This window comes from Emys orbicularis, chromosome 8 (assembly GCF_028017835.1).
Source record: "Emys orbicularis isolate rEmyOrb1 chromosome 8, rEmyOrb1.hap1, whole genome shotgun sequence".
Classification (NCBI taxonomy): Eukaryota; Metazoa; Chordata; order Testudines; family Emydidae; genus Emys; species Emys orbicularis.
This window is the reverse complement of record NC_088690.1, coordinates 45,345,750-45,369,754: the sequence shown is the minus strand read 5'-3', so window position 1 is coordinate 45,369,754 and position 24,005 is coordinate 45,345,750. Positions and strand designations below refer to the sequence as shown.

The 24,005-nt window shown below is 39.5% G+C and overlaps 1 protein-coding gene across 1 annotated transcript in view; it reads left to right on the top strand.

The window, feature by feature from the left end:
- Nucleotides 1–1,405: 1,405 nt before the first annotated feature.
- PTPRC (protein tyrosine phosphatase receptor type C) overlaps nt 1,406–24,005 on the top strand; it is a 119,215-nt gene continuing 96,615 nt past the window's right edge. Inside the window, exons 1-2 of the mRNA XM_065409244.1 lie at nt 1,406–1,487; nt 1,572–1,689. Of these exons, the coding sequence (XP_065265316.1) occupies nt 1,617–1,689 (73 nt within the window). The 5' untranslated portion in view covers nt 1,406–1,487; nt 1,572–1,616. The remainder of the gene's footprint in view (nt 1,488–1,571; nt 1,690–24,005) is intronic.

Below are 24,005 nucleotides of genomic sequence, written 5' to 3'. Positions count from 1 at the left end.
CAAAAACACACAAACCCTCCTCAAGAATAAAAATAATTGGGGAGAAGTCTGGCAGTAGAGCAGGAACTATTCAATTTATTGCACTGAATGCAGCATGTATGATTACCTGCCTTGTGGGCAGGTGGCATATGTGTATTCAGTGCAAGTAGCTCATGATCCTCAGAGATCGATGACAGGCTCTTGAGATCAGAGTGGCTGAACTGACAGAGGTAAGTGAGACAGGGAGGTCCCTACATGAGGCTTTCTGAGACACAGTAGAGCGCTTCCACCCCCAGTCTGAGGTAGCACCCTTATTTCTATGTTAAGTATAGGGAAAACCTGTGATATCTCAGATATTATTTATTCACATTATTATATGCACTTTTCTATAGTATGCTATTTGGACAGTCTTTAAATAATTTATTGTATAAGAGTAATAAACATAAATGAATGAGGCTTTCTTCCCTTTTTTAGCAATCCTCCGAACTCATGGTGCTGCTGGTAAATGTTGGTAATCTTAATGTTGACCACTAAAGTGGTGGTAGTTGGTTCAAACCCCCAATGAAAGAGGCAATCCCAGCATTTCTCCCCCTTTAACCTCTCTTCTGCTCTTCACCATCCAACTGGACCCTAATCAGCTGTTGGGTACCATTTCAAGTGTCTGCAACGAAGGAAGACATCTGCAGTCCTTTGCCTACTCAGCAGGAGGGACTAAAGTCCTCCAGGACTGTGCTGCCCCCAGGGAAATACTAGAAAGGGACTAAATATTCCATCATAGGGATGTGGCAACTTTTTGCCAAAATTCAGATTCAGCGTATTGTAGGTGGTGGTGGTATGAAAGCCTTAGAGAACTACAGCATGTTGACTGTCTAGGTACAGAACAGCACAAGAAACAGACTATAGGCCATCCATAGCCATTTGGTATTGAGTGCTGTCATGTTAGGAATTGCATTTTTGCAGAGAGACTGTTAACAAAAGTACTTTTTAGACCAATGTTCAAATGTTATTCATTTAACCGATAATCACTTCAATAAGAACTGGGTATTTTTATTATGGCTGTATTGTCAGCTTAATATGTTGATTCATTATGTCCTCAGAAGGATATTTTTTCTTGCTTGGTATAGCTTGAAAGAATACATGGTTCATGAATGACCAGGCACTGGAACAGAGCTAAGTTGCAGAAAAGCTAATATTAGAAATACTAGGTCTTTACGTACTGTCCCAGCTTTTGAAACATGAAATTCTTTTAAACTCTTCTTCGGTTCTTCCGATGATTAAATGATTAAAAATGAACTATTTGGTTGAATTAAGGAAGTTAAACATTAGTGCAACAACTTAAGAAAAACCCTCTTGACTTCCTGGAAACTGAAAAGAAAAAAAAACCCGGCATTTTAAAGAAGTAGGTAAGATTGTCTCTGACATCACTTAGCTATATAGTGAGATCGCGAGTGGTTAGTCTTTGGGTGACAGAGGAAGCTGCTCCCTGACTGATAAGCAGGCACTGCAATGTACGTGCACAGTTATTCTGCTTTTGATTCAAGTTTTGCCGAAAAATACTTTTACAGAAAAATAACAATTATTTTACTTTCCAGAGAGACACACATGCTGTTTCATAAGGATACGCCTGATTTCCAGATATGACCATGTTTTTGTGGCTTGAACTCTTGGCATTTGGCTTTGCCCTTCTGGACAACAATGTTTTTGTCAAAGGTAGGTACCAACTGATATTTCATTTTCTAAATCTGGTACCATAAAGTTCTTTTAGCAAAACAGAATGTTGAAGCTTTGCAAAGAGGAGAACTGACAACTTTGTCCAGAAACTATAATATATTGGTACTACAGCCATAATGTGGCAAAGGCTACACTAGAACAGGAAGACGTGGCTTAGAATGTGCAAGAAAAAAAATGTTTCCTGTGTAGCCATCCGTGAATATTGTATAAACTTTTTTAAAGAAAGCTTTGCATTTTATATTTTAATTGTCTTTTATTCAAATCATTTGGAAAAAATAATTGATTTGGAGCTCTTATAAATGTCAGTTCAGTGGAATCCCAGTTCATTTTTTATGAGTCAACATTTTATTCCTTCACTGTTTTAAAACATTAAAAATATCACTGAAGGAATCTTTAAAATGTAAAGCTCTCTTTGTATTTAAGTCACTCCCTGATGCAGATGGCATACAGTTCCTCAAATTTAGATTCATATTGTAAAGAGTCTAGAAAGAAATCCAAAAACTGACTGGGGTGATGGGAAATTATAGAATTTGTGTAATTACCATTGACAGTTTTCAAGAAATAAAGTAACTTTGTTGGGACATCAGCTTTGTAGTTAGTGAAAATTAATTAGAGGAACTTAGAATTTAGAATGGTCTGCAGCTACTTTCCATTATAAGTGAAGTTAGATCAATCTTCACTTGTCAGACTTGAAAAAGAATGGTACAGTCTAAGGGCCTGATCCTGCAACATTGACAGCTAGGTTTAGTGCTTGCTACTGTGAGTAGTCAATTAAGTCAATGGCAGTACTCACAGTAGTAAGTATTACAAATGGCCATCAGTGTCTGTAGAATCTGGATCATATGATGATACAGTTTTCAATTAAAGAAGGCACAGTGTTGCAGCATGATTGCCCCCGCCCTCTACCACCCTTCCAGTTAGCTAGTTTATATAATTGAGGATGTCGACGCATTCATGTTAGCTACGGCAGCTGTTTGTTAAGCAATGTTCATCCTAAAAGTGGTCCTTAATTTACTTAATTCCAGATAGTAGCAAATGGCATGGTCTGATTCTCCCCTCATCTACAGCCGTTTTACACAGGTGTATTATTAATAATTTATTATTAATTGATTTCAGTGGAGTTATTCCTGATTTACACTGGTGTAAGTGAGAGAAGAATCAGACCCTTAGTTGCTAACATGTTTTTAGCTGGTTTGGAGTCTGGGTATTAGTTCTGTAATCCTTGAGAGCCTAAGGAGGGTGGGTACTAAGTAGATCTGGTTAGTAGCTGTTGGATATTATATGGAAACAAGTGAATCCTGCACTATAAGGCAAAAGAGCAGAATTCTCTTTTTTTATCTGCTCTCCCGTTTTTCATTTTTATAACTCACGTCTACAGATGCCTGCTGCTCCCTTTGCTTCAGCAAGGGCAGGTCAATGCCTGCCTCCGTGGCCACCCCTATTGTGAGTCGATGCAATGGTTAACAGAGGGGGCTGGAAGAGGGGATGAGGGGGAGAGGGTAGCACTACTTTTCCTCAAAAGACAGATTTTATCTTCTTTTCTACGTAGACTGGTCTGGCTTCGGCCAGTTCCTCCCTATCAAGTTGCTAATACAATTGTTATAGGAGCCACAGCAGGCAGAAAAACAGAATAAAGTCAGTAAAAGTTCAAATACTGAAATGGCATTAAGGTATTGGAAAATTATGAGGGAGAAAATATTTGGCTTAAAACTTTGCTCGGTCTCCATTTCTTGGAAGGAATTCTTTCCTCTCACATCTTCCTCTGTGATTTTGGGCAAATCACTTCACCCCTTTGTGTGTCTGTCTCCCCTTTTGTTAAATGGGGATAAAGCTATTTACCATCTTTGTAAACCATGTTGAAATCTACAGATGAAAAGCGCTGTACAAGAGCTAGTTGTTATTGCTTGTGATTAGCCATACCATATTAATTTACTGAATCCACTATGTCAAATATCCAACAGTATAGACACTGTAGGTCCCATTGGGACTAAAATCAAAGATGTATCTCCAGGGCTCTGGGATCTGCACTGTCTGTCTGTTGGTTACCAGGTGGAATTTAAGGCATTGCTTTTCCCTATATATTTTGGCACATTCTTATTTGAGAGACTCCTGTCCCCATGCCTTACTGACACAAATTATGATCAGTCGTCGTAACCTTCCTTCCTTCCCCCCCTTGTGTGAAATAGCTTACATTTGACTTTCAAGACATGTTCAATGCCTATCTATTTTTCCTGTTATTGGGTAGGGAAGAGTTTGATGGGGGTGGATCTTTCTGTTAGGACAGGTGTATTGGTGGACTTGGTATTTTTTGTATTGGTTACCATTGGCTGGTCGGGATGGAGTAGGTGCTAGCTCTTATCTGGAGTGGTTTGTTGCCCGAGGGGTTATACTGAGGGGAAGAGAGGGTCTTTAATCTTGCTGCAGGAATAGTTTGCTGGTTATTGTTAGTCAATGGTGAGTTTGTTGCTGGATTTGTCTTTACATTATGGTTTGTGGCCAAGATTCAAATATGCCTAGTGATATTTTTTTTGGCGGGGGGGAGGAGGGCTCAATTTGTGGGGCCCAATCTGAGATGTTTTAAAACAGCCTGATTCTCTCAAAGTGCCAAGTACCCACCCTCTGCCAGTCAGACCCCTGTAAGGTGTCTCAGGTTGGGCACCCCAACACTGAGGCATTTAGAATCACTAGTCACATTTAAGAATCTTGACCTATGTTTTTAAAGAATGTCAAAGATAGCTAGAGCCTGGGAAAGGTGCCTTTTTATATATATTGTTAGACATTTCAAGAAATGAAATATAAGTGGCCATCTGCAGTGTGTCAGTAATAAATATAGGGATAATATTATTTGTAGCTGTTCAGTACCCATTTTCTAATGAACATTGAAAACTTCCATATTGATACTGAAGTAAAACATCTCCAAGTTACCAAGTGCACTTAGGCTCCATTCCTGAAACTTGGTCTGTACAGGGAGACATTTGCATCCATGAAACATCCCATTCAGGTCACTTTTTCAATGCCGTGTCTGTTGCTATCAAGTCCACTTGCACAGAAAGCTTGTAATATCAGGGCCTAATGCTGTCTGGCATATGCTATGGGGCTTTATAACGATAAGTATCATAATATGCTCTTTCGTCTAACTTGGTTTTCTGACAAACAATCAAAATGTAAGTCTTGTATTTCTGGGGTCTATCTGCAGTGCATATTGAAGCATATCTTTTGAAATGCTACAATTGTTCTTAGATTTTTTTAAACACATCCTCTCGTCAAATGACTTCAGGCCGTCCTTTCCCTCACTAAAGAACTGGCACAGCAACAGTTTTCACAAGCCTTTTACCCACCACTGAGCCACTTCCTTTTTCACAAGAAACTCCAAGTTCCACTTAATAATTTGGGTTTGACTTTATTATTATTATTATTTATTGTTATTATTATTTTATTATTTATTAATTAAAAGGCTTCTGCAACCTCAGGAAAATCACTGCCTAAACTACTTCTAACCTTAACAGCTAATGAGCTCGGTCTAAATGCCTTTTCTTCTTTGCTTTGGCCACAACCTTTGGCAGAGCTCCCCTACTTCTTTGGCCTCCTGCATGGCAGATAGAGTCTGAAGGATTGTGCTGGAGTGCAACCCAGGCTACCCTTTTGGAAAGATCTAGTGGAGCCATGTTGTAGTTATAAATTATAGCTGTTGAAAGCTGTAATGCTGGGAAGGTGGGGTAGTTAGAAAAAGCAGAATTGCAAAAACAAGAGGAAGATATTAGAGGAGGAAGAGGTGAAGAGAGAGTGTTCTGAAATACATTCTCTTCTGTGACACTTTTCACTTACAACAGCCACCTGTCTCTTGAAAATGTGTCGGGTATTTCACTGTGTTGTTTTCAATAGTGCATGTAGACAGCACGTTCTCTGAGGCAGGGGCCTCGTTTGTGACAAGTCAGTCACTTTTCAGTGCTCTGCTCACTTCTGGTATTTCAAAATATGATAATAGATGGGAACCAGAAGCACAAAAAACAAGAGAGGGAGGAGTGGAGGGTAAGAGAGACAGAGAGAGGGAGGGAAGAGTGAAGAGCATGCGATGTGATAGGATTATTGTTGAGGTGTATTGACTGTTATCTAAGGAATATAGGGAAAGGGATGTTGGTTCAAGGCCAACCAGTTTTCTTTACACTCTGCATGGCAGACCTGTGATTCCAACCATATAATTCATTTAGATTTCTTCATTAATGCATTTATATTTACAAACTGAAATGCAGCAAACCACATTTAGAATGAGGGGGTAGCCGTGTCAGTCTGTATCCACAAAAACAACAAGGAGTCCGGTGGCACCTTAAAGACTAACAGATGTATTTGGGCATAAGCTTTCGTGGGTAAAAAACCCCACTTCTTCAGATTCCTGGAGTGAAAATTTTCCCTCTCTTGGTATTGACACCTCCTCATCAATTATTGGGAGTGGACCACATCCAACCTGACTGAATTGGCCTTGTCAACACTGGTTCTCCACTTGTAAAAACTCCTTTCTCTTCATGTGCCAATATATTTATGCCTGTAGCTGTAATTTTCACTCCATGCATCTGAAGAAGTGCGGGTTTTTTACCCACAAAAGCTTTTGCCCAAATAAATCTGTTAGTCTTTAAGGTGCCATCGGACTCCTCACATTTAGAATGTACTACCAATATACTCCTACAATCACTGAGCTGCCATGCAGAGTTTGATTAGAAGGAAAGTTCTTTTTGGAACATGTCACACTGCAGTCATTCCCTTTACCTCTGAATTTTACTCCAGTGCTATTATGTTTATATATTTGTATTCAGGGCCGGCTCTAGGTTTTTTGCTGCCCCAAGCAAAAAAATTTTTGGCTGCCCCCCCAGTCCCCAGCCCAGGGCTCTCTCTCCCCCACCCCAACTGCACCCTCGTGCCGCCCCAGCTCTGGGTCACTGGTAACTCGCCCCCAGGGCGGGTCATTCAGCAGGAATTTTGGATGTGCACAGAACACAGACAGGATTGGTTCCCATATGGTTACAGAACTGCAGTAAAGTGGAACAATTTTCAGCTTGTGTGATTGGAGGATATCTGGATGCATATTATAAGACTGTCCTACATAAATGAGGAAAAGTTGAGGTGCCTTTATTTTTCTTTTGTTCCATTCTTTGTTTCTATGGGGAATTTGTCAATGCAATATCACTGTCTTCCTTTTAAACAAATAAAACTAAAATTAAAAAAAAAAAAAAAGCAATGGCTGTTGAAAATAGCAATTCCAGTCCTAATAACCACTGGGAAGCATTTCTTGCTCAATTTATTCTACTTTTTCTACAGCAAGTTACAGTGGATCAGTATATTTGATTTGGGAGAAATGAAGTAACAGCTGCCCAAATTGAGCTTGAGCACTCCTGAATTTTGAGGGTGTTCAAATCTGGAAGGCAGGTGCTAGTTTCCCTTTCTGAATATTAGCTAAATCTGGAAAAGAAAAGTCAATTTCTGCTTCCATGGCTCAGAAGTGGAAATCCTCCTACGTGCCTGGTACTGTATCTAAAGCTGCTCAGGTCCTAGTAGAGCCTCCCCTCCCTTACTTTTCATTTTAAATTCTAGTGGGATCCACGTACCTCCCTTGCTAGGCTTCAGATAGAGAGGTGCACTGTCCATTTAGTCCACCCAATTCTTTCTTTGGGGGAGCGCCCAGGGCTGGGGCAGCAGAAGGTGCGGGGGGGGGGCAGGGGGAAGCCCAGGGCTGGGGCGGCAGGAGGTGCAGGTGGGGGCCAGTGCTAGGGCGGCAGGGGGTGCAGGTGTGGGGGGGGGGGAGAAGAGCCCAGGGCTGGGGTGGCAGGAGATGCGGGTGGGGGGAGAGCCCAGGGCTGGGGCAGCAGGGGGGTGCAGGTGGGGGCCAGAGCTGGGGCAGCAGGGGGTGTGGGCGGGGGAGAGTCCAGGTCTGGGGCAACACAGGGGTGCGGGGGGAGCCCAGGGCTGAGGTGGGGGGCGGCAAAAAACCTAGAGCTGGCTCTGTTCCTACCATTCACAGCAAGCTGCAGCATGAGGTTTCAGTTCCACGCTCCTTCCCCCTCCCTTTCCTGTTAATTGCGGCCAAGGGAATACTGGGAAATGTAGTTCTTTCCCTGCTCCAGGGCTGGCTCTATAGGCAGGGAGCTAACAAAGGAACTACAGCTCCCAGGGCCCCCTGTTGGTTCTCAGCTCCCATGCTGGATTCTTGCGCCCCTGCAAATTTGCCGCCCCAAGCAACTGCTTGCTTTGCTGGTGCCTAGAGCCGGCCCTGTTTGTATTCCAAAGGCCCCAACATAGACTAGGGACCCAATGTATTAAGAACTATACAAATACATAGAGAGACACAGTCCCTGCTTTGGCAAGACAGACAAAGGGAAGGGAGGAAAGGGGAAACGGAGGTGAAGTGACTGTCCAAAGTATCATAAGAGGTCGAGGTTAGAATTAGGAACAGAACCCTGGTCTCCTGACTCCTTGTCCCCTGACCTATCTACTAGACCCTGCTGCATCCCTGACATTACTTCTGTGTATTGAATAACCTGGAGGCCTTCATACTCAATCACTAACACATTAAGTCACTGAAGGAGTATTTAATAGGTGTTTCTTCTCTTGAGAAGCTGCATGGAGGTAGACGCAGGGGAAGACTATAAAGAGTTTTTAACTCCACGGTGTCCTCTTTTGGTATTCGTGGTCCAGTTAGATATTATTATATCTAATTGTCAATTTTCCTGAGTTCTGCCTTTACCTAAATGGCTGTTGCCTCTTAAATCTTCACTCACCCGTGGCCAGAGCCTTAGTTATTTTCTCAGTTAAGCTGTTTAATGGGGATTGGATTGCCAGGCCCATCCAGGAAATGGCAGTACAGCCTAGAAATATGTCACCTCAGGTAGCCTATTGCCTTTTCTATTACTTCAGGGTGCCCACTGTCACACATTGCTGTTACACTCATGTCTGATCAACAGTCAAGAGGATGTTTGATTTCAGCTAATTCATGTAATTTCAGTGGGGAAAACCACTCTGAGCTAGTAGGCAGTTTTTGCATGGAATGTTTACCATCTTTGAAGCTGAAGTCAGGCACTGAATCAGTCTGGAATCAAATTGATGCAACATAATGGTGTAAAGCCCTGAAAATAGTAAAACACCAATTTCTTCCTGTAAATATCAAGATTAAACAACAAAAACAACTTACAGTGCTTTGATTTTCTCAGTTGAAATGGAGACTCAGACTGCTGCATTGTGTGTCTAGATATATTTCCAGGTTATTTGTGCACTTGCAGACAGGTCATGTTCACTGGTGTTTCAATAATTGTTAAACCGTTTTATCTATTTCCAGGTTTTTTTCTCTTTCTAATAAAAACAGATTGGGTGCTTCAGTATCAGGGTTTTGAAAACTAACTTTGTGAGCATTTCAGTGTCATTATCCATAATGTTGTATAGCTACAGAATCTATTTCCTTTTCTTTTCTACTTCTTTCTCAGTACTGTGCTCCTAGTTATTCCTTCTGTGTCAACGTACACTCAGCTGGTATGCTTTCTTGGGTTTCTGTTTTGCAAATTCAAAGACTTCTCTTAAACCGTGCTCCTCATTCACAATCTCACCACTCTATAGACAGTTGTCAGCTCTAACAATATATTTCATTGTGCATGGAGGACTTTTTTTGGTACAAAAATGTGGACTCTGTGGAGCAATTTTTGAAATAGCCTTTGAAATAGTCTTTTCCTGACACGTGATGAAACAGGACACACACAAATCAGACTAATAGCGCTACAACACGGGGGATGGGGAGGGGGAGGTCAAATCAAAGAATATTTCTGTATTACGTACAGCAACTAGCAGATCATTAAATATATTAGCTATCTCCTAGCACCTGCAAAGCTATATCATCAGGAAAATGTAAGGCAATACACAAGGATAGCAATAATCTCTGTCTCAAAAGGATTGGTGTATAGGCATATGGTATTAAGACACTTTTAAACTAATTACTGCAAAGGCACTCACCCCCTTGAAACTGTAAACAGGTTACCTTAAGCAGTAGTGAGTTCCTGGACTGCTTCTAGATGTTGGGAGATAAGAAGGAATGAAATGGATAAGAAAAAAGGGGGAAGATAAATGATGGAGTATGACCAAGTGGCTAGAGCACAGAAGTGGGTGTCAGGTTCTGTGGATTCTATTCCAGGCTCTGTCACAGACATTTTGTATGCTGTGTAGTTGTAGCCGTGTTGGTTCCGGGATATTAGAGAGATAAGGTGGGTGAGAGATAATATCTCTTATTGGACCAACTTCTATTGGTGAGAGAGACAGGCTTTTGACTCTGAGTACCTCTCCCTGACCTGAAGACCGGTGTGGCTCAAAAACTTCTCTCTTACCACTAGAAGCTGCTCCAATAAAAGATATTACTTCACCCACGTTGTCCCAGAGACATGTTGTATGAACTAGCTTAAGTCATGTAAACTCTCTAAATCTCAGTTTCTCCCTTTCTAAATTGTGGATACCTACCTACCTCATGGTGATATTTTGAGACACAATTCATTAACATTTAAAAAGGTAAACGTTACTGACTGCCCTTAAATTATCACAAAAGAGTTACTCTGAAGAAGCTGTCTGATCTCAGGAAACCTTGTCTTATGACATAGAGCTATCCACAAGAAGAGCAGAAAGTGTAAAGCAAGTGACTGACTGAATATATGGCATAGGATTGATCTCTGCCCTCACACCTGAAGCATAGGAGCCGACAATGGGAAGGTGATGTTTTTGCAGTGTAACAACTACTCATGTAAAAAAAAATATTCTGTGCAGCCACAGTGAAATCAGTGGGACTATTCTGAGAGTAAAGAACTACTCAACTTGAGTAAAAGTAGCAGAACTAGGCCCCAAATGATTAACCCTCCCTTGTCTCCTGTGAATTACATATAGTCTCCATTTTAACAAATGTTGAAATTGGGATACAGAGAGGTTAAGTGGAATGACCAAAGTCACACAGTGAGTCGCTGTCAGAGGCCAGACTGGTACGGTGGTGTCCTGGCTTCCAATCTACTTCATGAATCAGAAAACCATGTCCCTCAAGAAACCATAGATATAAAAGGCCTGATTTTGAAAAGTGTTTTCCATTTTGTTTAAGTAAATGCTACCATAAGAATGTCAAACTGAGAAAGGCAATTTAGATGTTTAAATGGTAGCATTTGTGGGTACAAATTATTTCAGGAATCAACTGGTTGCACAAAAATGGAAACCAGGTCAAGGATCTTTTAGAAATCAGACCAAAACAAACCAAAAAAACAAAAAAACCCAAGGTAAAAGAAAGTTTTCCCATTCTTACTTCTGGACTTTTCTCCATTGGTCAACAGTTGATTTGGCTATTGCAGTTCCATTCTGTATCAGTCTCTTGTCTATATACTTCTAGATGATTTAAAAATGAATGTAAGGTAACATGCACAAATACTAGAGAAATCATTTTGTTTTATAGAGTTTTGGAGCGGATACATCAAAGAGATTTAATTCTCAGAATCAGTCCTTCTTGTAAAATTTACATCCAATTAACGTTTTCTTTTAAAAATTATATATAATTTTAATAATTTTTTGTTTGGTATCTTGTTGCAATGATAAAATATCATCATAATTTTTTGGTAATCAATGAAAAGAACTGGAGAATATATACAGTAGAAAAATTGCAATAGTTGTAGCATTTTGATATATGGGAGAGGCCTTAAAATAGATAAGCTATTGTAAGGCTCAGTCTTGTTTGCTGGGTTTTTGTTTAATGCTTCTGTGTTCAATTGTGTTGGCTCATCAGAATCAAAAGGCATTTCTATATCCTCTGCACCTGCTTCACATTTCACATAAGACACATGGCATGTGGTTTAGGTTTCAGTGAAATATGTGAAATGGCAATAAAGTTATATAGCTACTAGTGTGTTCTGGGTCAGTGCTACTTCTCATCTAGTAGTGTTTGTTAGGGCATTTTGATTGCCTGAGTAGTGAATTAAAGGACTCAGAAATAAAACCTGCTAAGAGCCTCCCCAATAGATGCTCTTTCCCCTACAGTATATTAGGGTCTATAGTATCAGGGGGTAGCCGTGTTAGGCTGTATCTACAAAAACAACAAGGAGTCTGGTGGCACCTTAAAGACTAACAGATTTATTTGGGAATAAGCTTTCATGGGTAAAAACCTCACTTCTTCGGATGCATAGAGTGAAAGGTACAGATGCAGGCATTATATACTGACACATGGAGAGCAGGGAGTTACTTCGCAAGTGGAGAACCAGTGTTGACAGGGCCAATTCAATCAGGGTGGATGTAGTCCACCCCCAATAAGAGATGAGGAGGTGTCAATTCCAGGAGAGGAAAAGCTGCTTCTGTAATGAGCCAGCCACTCCCAGTCCCTATTCAAGCCCAGATTAATGGTGTTGAATTTGCAAATGAATTTTAGTTCTGCTGTTTCTCTTTGAAGTCTGTTTCGGAAGTTTTTTTGTTCAATGATAGTGACTTTTAAATCTGTAATAGAATGACCAGGGAGATTGAAGTGTTCACTTACTGGCTTATGTATGTTACCATTCCTGATGTCCGATTTGTGTCCATTTATTCTTTTGCGGAGGGACTGTCCGGTTTGGTCAATGTACATGGCAGAGGGGTATTGCTGGCACATGATGACATATATAACATTAGTGGATGTACAGGTGAATGAGCCCTTGATGGTGTGGCTGATGTGGTTGGGTCCTCTGATGGTGTCGCCAGAGTAGATATGGGGACAGAGTAGGCAACGAGGTTTGCTACAGGGATTGGTTCCTGGGTTGGTGTTTCTGTGGTGTGGTGTGTAGTTGCTGGTGAGTATTTGCTTCAGGTTGGGGGGTTGTCTGTAAGCGAGGACTGGCCTGCCTCCCAAGGTCTGTGAGAGTGAGGGATCATTTTCCAGGATAGGTTGTAGATCGTGGATAATGCGCTGGAGAGGTTTTAGCTGGGGGCTGTATGTGATGGCCAGTGGTGTTCTGTTATGTAGGGTCTATAATAACTTAAGCCAAGGTGAACTCAGGTGCTGGAGAGGACACAAAGGCAGGCAAAAGAGAGAGAGCTTAGATTTAAGAAGCCCTGGCAGGGATATAAGGTCTAAATATGATGGTGACAAAGAGGGAAGACCGGCATGTGGCAAGACAAATTTTTCTTAGATACCAGTGAACTCAATGTTTTGAGGGAGACAGAGGTAAAACTTTCATGAATTTCAGTGAAATACAGCTGTTGATCTCCTGAATTTGACATATTATATTGTTAGGAATATTGGACTGTTTGACCACTAGAATAGAATCAATGAAAAGGAAAAATGTTCTATGTGAAGAAAGATGGTGGATTTTTAGGGTGTCACAATATGATATGAAAACCATGCCTGTAGATTCCTTTTGAGTGGAACATAGGACATATTAAAACCATTGCAATGTCACAGTACAGTTCAGGAAATAACTTCACATCTTTATAGCAAAACCCATAAGAGTTCAGGAGTGCTTTGTTAGATAAACAAAGATCAAGATGCTCTAGCTGCATTTGTCTCCCTGCCATGATTAACGTTTGTGATCAAGATCTACCAGGTTTAGTTGTAGTTGAAGACTATCCTGCATACACTACTATTTGGGATTTTAGTACATGTGGCAGTGTTGGGGAGTGGGCATATATGGACATGATCCTGTGCCATGGAGGTCAATAGGAGTTTTGTGACTGATTTCAATGGCCACAGGATTATGTCCAGGGAAGGACTGTCAGCAAACCAAAGCCTCTAAAAATGACTTTTTACTGAACAGCAATGGCATGTTACCCATCACATTACCTCACACCATTGGCAGCCATTCCCCGTCACATTAAATCTCTTGTTTTCTCTCCCCACTCAAAATGTTATTCACGTAAGCCTCACCTCCACAGTGATGTCAATGGAAAGTCCACAAAGGCAGCAGCACGATGCATTCAAACTTACAAGTATTATTTTATCTCTGTGGTTTTTTCTTTTTCTTTTTGCAGTAGTTTATTGAATTTTCTTTATTTTCCTATGATAAGATAATGCTAATGTCCATGCTGTTGGTTATATTCACAATAAATAGTTTTTGGGTCCTCAAATGCTACAGCTTTGCTTCAGCATTTAATTGCCCATACAAGGTATTTAGGACCAGCACCCGCAAATGGGGCAGTATGTTCAAAAGAGCTTAGCAATCATTTAGACATCAAAATAAGTCTCCAGGTTTTGATGGGTGGGTTTTGAGCTCTTTTGAAAGTCTGGCCTTTGTTTAGGTGCTGAAGTGAGAGAGGAAAACGTGGCCCTAATAGTGGGTACTGAGCACATGGAACATCAGGCCATTAGCATTTTTGACATTGTGGCTGTTGTTGCCTTGTATATTCTGTCGTGAATATTATATTATTGTTCTTTATTACTACAATTGAACCTAATGATTGCAATCAAGATCAGGGCGATTCCATTCTCCTTGGCACTGTACTAACACAGAATGAAAGACAATACTTACCCCAAAGAGCTCACAATCTAATTTAAGGCAAAATACAACAGTGGGTTTTTAAAAAAGGAAGGAACAAGGGAGCGAGGATGAGGATGAGCACAGCCATATTGTTTTTATAATCCCCTGTGCAATTAATTTCTTCTGCTGAGGAACGGACCTGCTGTTATCTTATTCAAAGTAGCACCATCTTTGAATAATGAATCATTCTCTGCACCCAAAATAACCTCTCACACATAGGGCCACCAACTATTATTCATACTGGTCACTGTGCCCTTGCAGTTTTTATATTGCGGAAGATGATACAGTAGAGAATATGGTAGTGTACATTTTAATATTAAACCCTGCTAAAAACAACCTTTAGACACCCATGTAATTATTTTTATTCTCTCCTATGTGAATGAAATATATAAAGACCATATACAAAAGCATTGCACTTATTTACATTATTTATTTGGCCCCAGTGTTTAACCCATCCCTAAACCCACTGTGGTTTCATACTTGTAACAGTATAGTAACTAGTTAGCAGTCTTATATATAAATGAATTTTAATATAGCTGTGCAGGTTGCTGTGTGTTGTATATGTACTTTGTATATAATAAGATATGCCCATGTGTGTATGATGCCAGAGTATGAAAATCTAAAATTTTTATGCTCCTGACATGCAATTCACATTACAGATATTCCATCTGTATGGAATGCAAGTATGTAATGGTACCTACATACCTAAGGGAAGGGACAATATTCTATTCTATTCTATTCTATTCTATTCAGAATCTTGTCCCAGATTCATCACTGGTGTCTGAGCACCCATAAAACCAAATATAATCATAATAATAAGGAATTAATTCTCACTCCAGACATGTCATTGCCCTAAAAGATTTATCTACACAGAAAAGTATTGTACTATAACTCTCCACCCTTCATCAAAAAGAAAAATACACAAAATATATGTATGAAGGGAAATACAGGATTTAACAGCTAGAGTGCAAGAGTTTGACATCACATTTCATGAAGTGCATGTTGCAGATAAAGTGGAGCCAAAGATATCTTTGGAAATTGTCCTCAGTTAATGAAAGTAAGATCCAGATCCACACTGCAACATTCAGTATTGGAAGGAGATATTTACTGAACTAAATAATTGGAATTGTGGTGCTTAGCACTTTTGAAAATCAGGTTGTATGCAGCTGTATGTGTGTTTTGGAAATGTTTTACTGTCAAATTGCAGAGGGATTTGAGTGGCTAAGTTTATTAGTAAGATATAAAATGTTCACTGAAAAGGGATTGTTACAAAGTCTTGAAATACTGAAGCAGATACATGGTACACTAAAAGAGCTGGGTGAAATCTTTTTAGTAGATAGTATTGTCACTGAAAAAAATGCATTTTTGGGGTGGTGGTCTGAAACTATATTTTCAAATTTCGGTCAAATTTGATTAATAGTCTTGGCTGATTTATTTTGAAAAAGTAAAAAAAAAAATAGATTTGACCATTTTGAAATGTTTTGGTTCAACTTTTCGGTTTCAAAATGTTTCATTTTGAACATTTTAAAATGTTTCTTTTAGTTATTTTTGTTCCAAAATATTGTCCCATTTTGAATTTTGGCCATTTTTTAAAAAAAGCCACAAGAAAAAGGTGAAAAATGCCCCCAAATGACTGCATTGAAACAAAAAAAGTCAAAAAATTCATTTTGGGTTGACCCAAAATGTTTTGGTCAGTTCCAAACAAAATTTTTTTGTGTCCTTGCTTCAGTGAAAAATTTAAAAAATATCAATTTCAGTTCGATTCAAAGCAAATTTGGGAGAATTTTTTGGTTCGGCCCCAGAAAAAAAATATTTGCTCAGATTTATATAGAAATTCTTTAATGACAATAACCATTTGCTCTCTCTGAAAATAATCTGTCACATTAGCTTGTCTTACAATTGTCCCACAGCTTGTCTTCATGATAATTGGCATATTAGGAAATGGGCAGCGCCACAAAGTCTATTTTAAAGTCATTTAAAATCTTTATTGTTGACTTTGGGAGCCACCACAGTGATTGAAAGGGTGATACATCATCTAATTTACATCTGACACATTTTCACTCTTTGCTTAATGGTATTTTCAAAATGTTCCAAAAAATGTACCATTATATTTTGATAAATATTTGTTCAGAAAATGGTTTAACTATAGAAGGACGACTTAAATGCTTAAAACTGTGCACGTGCTTAAGTGGTTTGCTGAATCAGGACCTATAGACTAAAGTCATCAAAAGAAGAACAAAGAACAGCCCTTCTGATGTTTTCCTTTCCATCTGAGATGTTAGTAATGCTACCTGTTTGTTACATTTTAAAATAATAATCATATATTGAAAAAAGAGCAGGTATCTGTGATTTACTAGGTATAATTATGTCACAGGGTTCTGATAATGATATAAACCAAAGAACAAATCTCAGGAGTTTATATTGTGACTTACTAGAACTTTGAGACTGAACTATAACCCCATAATTCAAAATTTGCCTGTTTTCTATTAAAATGTGAAACAATATAGTTTAGTACATTGATCTGATTCCAGACCTACTATTTTCCTGTTTCTTTTGAGATGATATTCCCTGATTCAAAGTCATCTTTTGGCCCCTGCTTCTCTTCTATTGAGGAGCTATACTTCCTTCAGTACCTTATCCTAGCCTGAAGGGACTCTGCTAAACTACCCTAATCTGAAATGTCTGTGTGATAGCCTGGTGGCAGTAACTAACTCTGACAGGGGACAGATGTTTAGTATAGTTTGTGGGGGTCTTGCTATTAGTGGTTGTGATGTAAAGATTTTGTAATAACTGTACTAACTATACAGCCAGGATAAAATTAGTATTAGTGTTCCTATGAATTTCTCTCTCTCTCTGTCTTTTAAGGGTGTTTTGTGAGATATTTTGCTCCCAGAAAACAGAAACGTTTTTCATATTTTAAAAATAGATCTAATGCAGTACTGTTATTTTTATTATAAATAAATTACTTTGCTAGGTTTAGACATTGCCAAAGAACATAGAATTAGAATTTTGGTGTTTGAGTTTTTAATTGGATAAGGACAATATAACACCAGTTTGATAGAGCATTAAAATCAAACGGAAGGCCATTAAGTTTAAAAATTAGAATTTTATGATCAAATAATTCTCCTCACCTGATACATTTTTTATACAAAGCTCTTTTTATTTATTTATTTTTGTTATAAAAGCTTTTGGCCCCAGCACACCACCCTCACTTGAAAAGTATACACTGGTTGGACAATCAAATGTAAAACATTAAACTGGAAAATATTTAATCTGTTCTGGGGTAACAGCTACTAGAAAAAAGGAAAATGAAGTGTTATGTCAGCTATTCAGAATGTATAAAAGCTGTTCAGAAAATGTCTTGCATACTTCATGTTACCGCTTTTAATGGCATAAATGAGTATAAAATAGTTAAAATATATTTCAGTTACTCTGGATCAAGTTCTGATCTCAGCTGCACTGATGTAAAATTGCCTTCAATGGAATTACTCTGGATTTATGTCAGTAAAATTTACACTGGAATTGGGCCTTCTGTTCTTTGGCTAGGCTAGCACTTTGGGTAGATATGGTGCACTCCTTTAGGAGGTTTACTAGGCACATAGGGTAACATTTTCAAGAGAATCTACAGTGACTTGTGAACTTAAATCCCATTTTCAAAACTAACATAGACTACGTCTACACTGCACGTCAGATATAGCTACAAAGTGCAGTGAAAAGTGAGCTGTGTCCACACTGTGGTTTGTAACTACACTTGCCAGTGAAAGGCTCTGGCAGCGGAGAGGCATCAGGCAAAAGCCTTGGCAGCAGGAAGCTGCCAGAGCCTTTCCCTTCTGCCTCCCACTGCTGGAATCTTTCCCTGCAACAGGGAGCTGCCTTTCCCTGTAGCAGGGAAAGGTACCAGCAGCTTCCTGAGGTAGCTTTCCATGCTGCTGGAGTCTTTCCCTGCTGCCGGGACCAATCCCTGCCACAGGGGAAGGCTCCAGCAGTGGGCCACTATGCTGATAAAAATAACAGTGTAGACTGGGAGGCGCTGCTTGGGTATGTAGAAAGCCCTGTAGGGTATATACCCAGGTACATAACCAAAGGGATCAGGAGTCTCTTTACTCTCCTAAGCAGTGGCTCACCGACTATACCGCTTTTTATATCCATGTTAGCGCTTATGTAGTGTATGTACTGTACAGGCTGCATGTGCAGTGTAGACGTACCTTTAGGCACTAAGGATCCTAAATGTCTGTCACTTTTGAAAATGGGACTTAGGTTCCAAAGTTACGTTAGGTGCTTTTGAAATGAACTCTGATTATCATGGATTTCATTAAGATAACTGCAGTCTTTATGTAGAAATAAATAATTAGGGCTTGTTACTATAAGTCACTGGAATTTTTGCCTACTTCAGGTCTGAGTAAACATTGAGGACTTGATCACCCTTTCCTGAAAATAAACCTCTGAGAGATGTTCCCCTTGTGGAGTTTCTCCAGAATCATTCCGCTAAAGAACAAATAAGGTGTTCTGTCCCTACATCCCATAGACCCCTTCAGATCTGTGAAGATCTTCCACTAGATCAAGAGGATGGGTCTATATTGAGGTTTTGTGCCTCCACAATGGCTTGGAAAGTGGTACCAATGCAAGGATTTTTCCTTATCAACAAATGCCCCTCGAATCCTTTCCCAGTGGATTTCCCACAGCATAGGGGTGGGGGATGCTAGGGAAGAGTTAATCTAATCCCGGCAACAACTCTTTTGTTAGATGTATCACTGGTGGCCAGACAGGATGTTGTTTCTCCCGATTCCATGCCCAGACCTCTCTGCCCCTTCCACCTTTCCACACATTTGTCCCGGGTCCTGTGGAGATCCCTTCATGGAATCCATGGAAATGGGATGATCTTGTAAAGATGTGGGACATTTGGCTCAAAGGGTTTTGATAGCTCTCAGCACTCAGCTCCTGACAAGATAAGGTTCCAATTCTGAGCACAGGGCTGAGTAAACACAAACACCTCTGTGTTGATGTTGTCATGGAAATAACGGCCTTCATTTTCTCACTGATTACATCTGCTTCATGTCTGAGGCACAAACACAGAAAACCTGGAACAGTTTTACCAAAATAGGTAGCTTCTTTGTTTCTAAATGAGTATGGAAAATTACCTGACCTTTGATGGATGTTTTGATAATGGCAGACATACAGACCTATTATCTGTTTTCAGGAAGTGTAGGCAGAATGGTACCATTCCTGCATTATTAATAGTAGTAATAGTAATAAGAATGAACAGGTAATTCTTTTAGAAACATCATGGAATCTCTCAATAGAGCAGTTCAGAGGCACCATATATCTTTTTTCCAGCTATAGAGAATATAGTTCTGTTCTGCATTCATGAATATCTGTGTTAAAGCTAAATAATCACTTTTTTCTTTTTTTTAGTTAGAAGCAGTGATGCAACTAAGAAAATCATATTATTTCTCACTGGTACATTTTATTCATATCTTAATAGTGGTTACCGCTATAATGGTTAATAGTGGTTCTCACTATAAGGCATTTATTCAGGAAAAAAAGCCCTCAATCCTGCAGGCCTTATGCTGATAAACCTCCCTTTTATGTGAGTGGAAGGTTTTCCTAATACCTGGTCTACACTTAGCAGTTAGGTCTACATAGCCACATCAGTCTGGGGTATGAAAAATATACACCTCTGACTGATGGAGCTATGCTGATCTGACCCTCAGTGTAGATGCAGCTATGTCAGTGGATAAATGATTCTGTCAACATATTTGCCATCATTCTGGGAGGTGGTGTTTCTACACAGATGGAAAATCCTTGCCATTGGTATAGGCTGCAGCTACACTTCAAGGTTAGGCTGGCATAGCTATGGCGAGGTAGCTATGCTGGTATAAACTCCGTGGCATAAACATACCTTAAGAAAGGATGACAAGCAGGGCTGGCTCAACCCATTAGGCGACCTAGGCGGTTGCCTAGGGTGCTACAATTTGGGGGGGTGGCGACCGCGGCGGTATTTCAGCGGCGGGACCTTCCGCCGCCTCTGTGGGGGATAAGGGGGGGGCATTTTGGGGCGGGCCCTTCCGCCGCCTAGGGCGGCAGAAAAGCTGACAGCGCTCCTGATGATAACGCTGGTCTCCTAATCTTTTTCTAAAATATTAGCGTTTATAGTGATTTACAATCTATGTTCCTGACCCTGCAAACATTTGTGCATATGTTTAACTTAAACACTGACTTCAGTGGGAGAACTTAAAGGAGTAAAGCTAAGCATGTGCATGGCATTTGTAGGTTCAGAACCTAAATATTTGGTAACAGGGTAAAAAAATACAAAATATATTAAAATTACAACTCAAAATATTTACTCCATTACATAACTACATGTAGTAGTACATTTCAGGTTTACCATAAGTTAATAGGATTATTAGCATTCTCTCCAGATCCAAGTCTTACGTGCATAAGCACAAACTATAGAAAACCTTCGTACAAGTTAGTGGGTTTTATCCTAGATAGATTTCTGCATTCAGGAAATAACTTGATCTCTAGAAGTACTCAGTACATACACTGTGGTGGATATAATCTCAATGGTAACAGCATTTTAATCTTCTAGAGAACTAGCATAAGAAATTGAAGCAGTTTCCTCTCAAGAGAAACATGGAACGTGTTATATTACTATATTAACTTGAAGCATAGTCATGTGGTTGGAGGGGTCAGCATTTATTTTCTGAATTTGGGCTTGCATATTTGTTGCAATAAATCATGTTAAAGATCAGTTTTTCAATGAAATACAAAAGAAATAGCTTTGGGGCACCTAGTCATCATTATCAATTGTTACTTTTGTTATTTCATGCATAGAAGGTGTAAAAATATTGCTGCTTAATAAATGTAATGTCACTGGACTTTAGGGCCCCATAATAGTTATACCTAGCTGTTACAGAGCCCTTTTCATCCATAGATCTCAAAGTGCTTTACCAGGGAAGTAGGTATTGTTATCCCCATTTTTAAAGATAGAAACAGATACAAGGAGTCAAAGTGACTCACTGGCAGTCACTAGTAGAGGAATAGAAGCCAGGTCCCTTGCGTCTGAGTCAAGTACCCTTTTGATTTGGCTACACTACCGTTCTTAAAGTAGAAGGTGAGAGATCTACAGACAGGAAATATTATTTTATTCTTGGGCTTTATAGTTGTTTGGGACAATTTATGATTATTTCATAAATGAAATGGAGACATTTGTCAGCAAGCCCATAAGTTCAAGCCAAAAAAAGAAAAAAGTAACAGTGTAAAAAGATAGGGGCATATTGTACCATCAGCTTTTAAACAGAACAGCCTGTTCATTTGGTGCTTGTTGGTCACAGTGGAGTTCATCCCTTTGCAGGGGGCCAACACAAGGCCTATGGACCATTCAAGCATGACTTAAGTGGCTTTGCAGAAGTCCCATGCTAGCTCTTTGAATAGGAATACCTTTTATCCTAAAAGAGGGATGGGTGCAAGAGCTTATCTTGAGGACCAGCAAAGACAAGGGTTGTTTTACTGGGGAAAGATGAAAAGGTATTAATATTTCTTGCTGGCTCATTAAGTACATTTCTTGCTGAGAGAAGACTGTTATTGGCTTCAAAAGAAGTTCTCTGCTTTTTTCCAAGTAAAGGTGGGATGCCAACTACCTGTCTTGGAATAGTGAGTAAGATCAAAGGTCAAACCTGCTTCAAATGTCCAGGAGCACCAGCAAATGCAAAGAGTATATCATAAGCTGGGAAATAGGAACAACACAAATAGTATCAGCCACTTCTATATTGTGACAGATACACCAGCTTTACTTCATTTTGTGATTTGGAAACAAAGCATCTACTAGAGCACATGAAGAGCAAATGAGAACTAGCATGAACTGGGCTATAAAGATAGGCCCTGAGCATTTGACCTTTACTGAGTATGTCTACACTGCAATTAAACACCTGCGGCTGGCCCGTGTCAGCTGACTAGCAGTTGTGGGACTTAATGGCAATGTAAACATATCCACTGAGGCCAAATTCCTATTAAAGGCAATAGAAGTTTTGCATGTGCAAAATGTGAGTAACCTGAAGATCTGGATAGTCTACAATGTTTTATGAAACTGCATTAAATGTGATTGTCTAGGTAGTTTAGTTGTCAGACTTCTGTTGAGTGTTGCTGCTGAAATATAGTCCTGTATCTTAACCGACACCCATAAAATGACAGAGCGCATCTTTGATTTCTAATGATATTGAGCTATCAAACCTAAGTGTGTAAAATAGCATTTCTAATGGATACTGAAGTTTAGCTAGTGTGTGTACGGACCCAGTATTCATGCTGTCTTGCTACAAGCAATATTATCATTAGGGAAATGACCTATCACGCAATTTGCTGTAGTGTCATATTTCAGAACAAAAAACTGCTCCAACACTTTCAGCTTAAAAACAACCCTGCCCCCACCTCCTCCAAAAGACTTTCCCCCATACTGATACAGGAGATTTTACTTTTGTGATGAAGACTGTTGGGACTGAATGAAGTAGGATGATTATTTGAAGTACTGCATCTTGATTTCCTGGTACATAAATTCTGTCCAGAAATTTCATAGAGCAGTTGTTAAGGTAGATGCCAAATATGACTGGAAACAGATTATAGCTTGGTTTTGCTGAACACTGATGTTCACTATGCTGCACACACATCTGGCAATTGTTGATGTAAAATCTGGAAAAAAAAATTGTTTGACCTCTTTAAATGTTTCTTTTTCAAAGATGATCAGATTCTGTATTCACCTCAGTTATTCTAATGCCCTTTATTTACAATCTTACTCATACTTTTTGATACTGTTTCTGGTGCGTTATATTGACCAGAAAAGCTGGGAACTACCATCTTAGCTGATACTTTCCTGCAGATGAAGCTCTCGGGGGAGGAAAACTCACCAAAGTTCTCCTTGCAAAGTTTCCTCTGATTTTTTCCCCATGGGGATAGGAGTTTCCCCTCTCCACAGAAGAAGCAGAGAATTCAGTTCCAAAACTCTACAGATCCCCCAAATCCTGTGTATCTCAGGGATGTCTTAGAGGCACTTTTGTCCTGGGCGAACATGGCCCTTCTTCCTACTGTATTGACCAGCCATGCCACAAATTTACCATGGTCAAATCCAACTCCTACCACAGGGATCATGTCCTGAGTGCATAGTATCAGCAGACTTGAGTATGAGTGAAATTGGGCTGAGGTATTTTAAGATCATTATGATTAAATTTCATCCCACTGATTTTAATCCCAGAAAAGACTGTGGCCCTTAATGGTTATTTTATTTAAGGTTAGCTCAACAATGCAACCTTATTGAAACCAACAATTTCAGAATTAAATTGTCATAGTCTTTCTTATTAAAACAATATACACAAGCATCATATACTTATCTTAAGTAATATTCTGTGATGCAAAATCTTTGCAAAATAGACTGCGTAAAGTGTCCACATTTGTAGTTTATTTTAAATTAAAATGATCATTTTCATAAGTAAGAACCTTTTAAAGAAAGTAAATAAGGAAGTGTTATTTACTCATTCTCAAAACACAAGAACTAGGATCCTCAAATGAAATTAATAGGCAGCATGTTTAAAACAAACAAAAGGAAGTATTTCTTCACACAACACACAGTCAACCCGTGGAACTCTTTGGCAGAGGATGTTGTGAAGGCCAAGACTATAACAGGGTTCAAAAAAGAACTAGATAAATTAATGGAAGATAGGTACATCAATGGCTATTAGCCAGGTTGGGCAGGGATGGTGTCCCTAGCTTCTGTTTGCCAGAAGCTGGGAATGGGCAACGGGGTATGGATCACTTGGT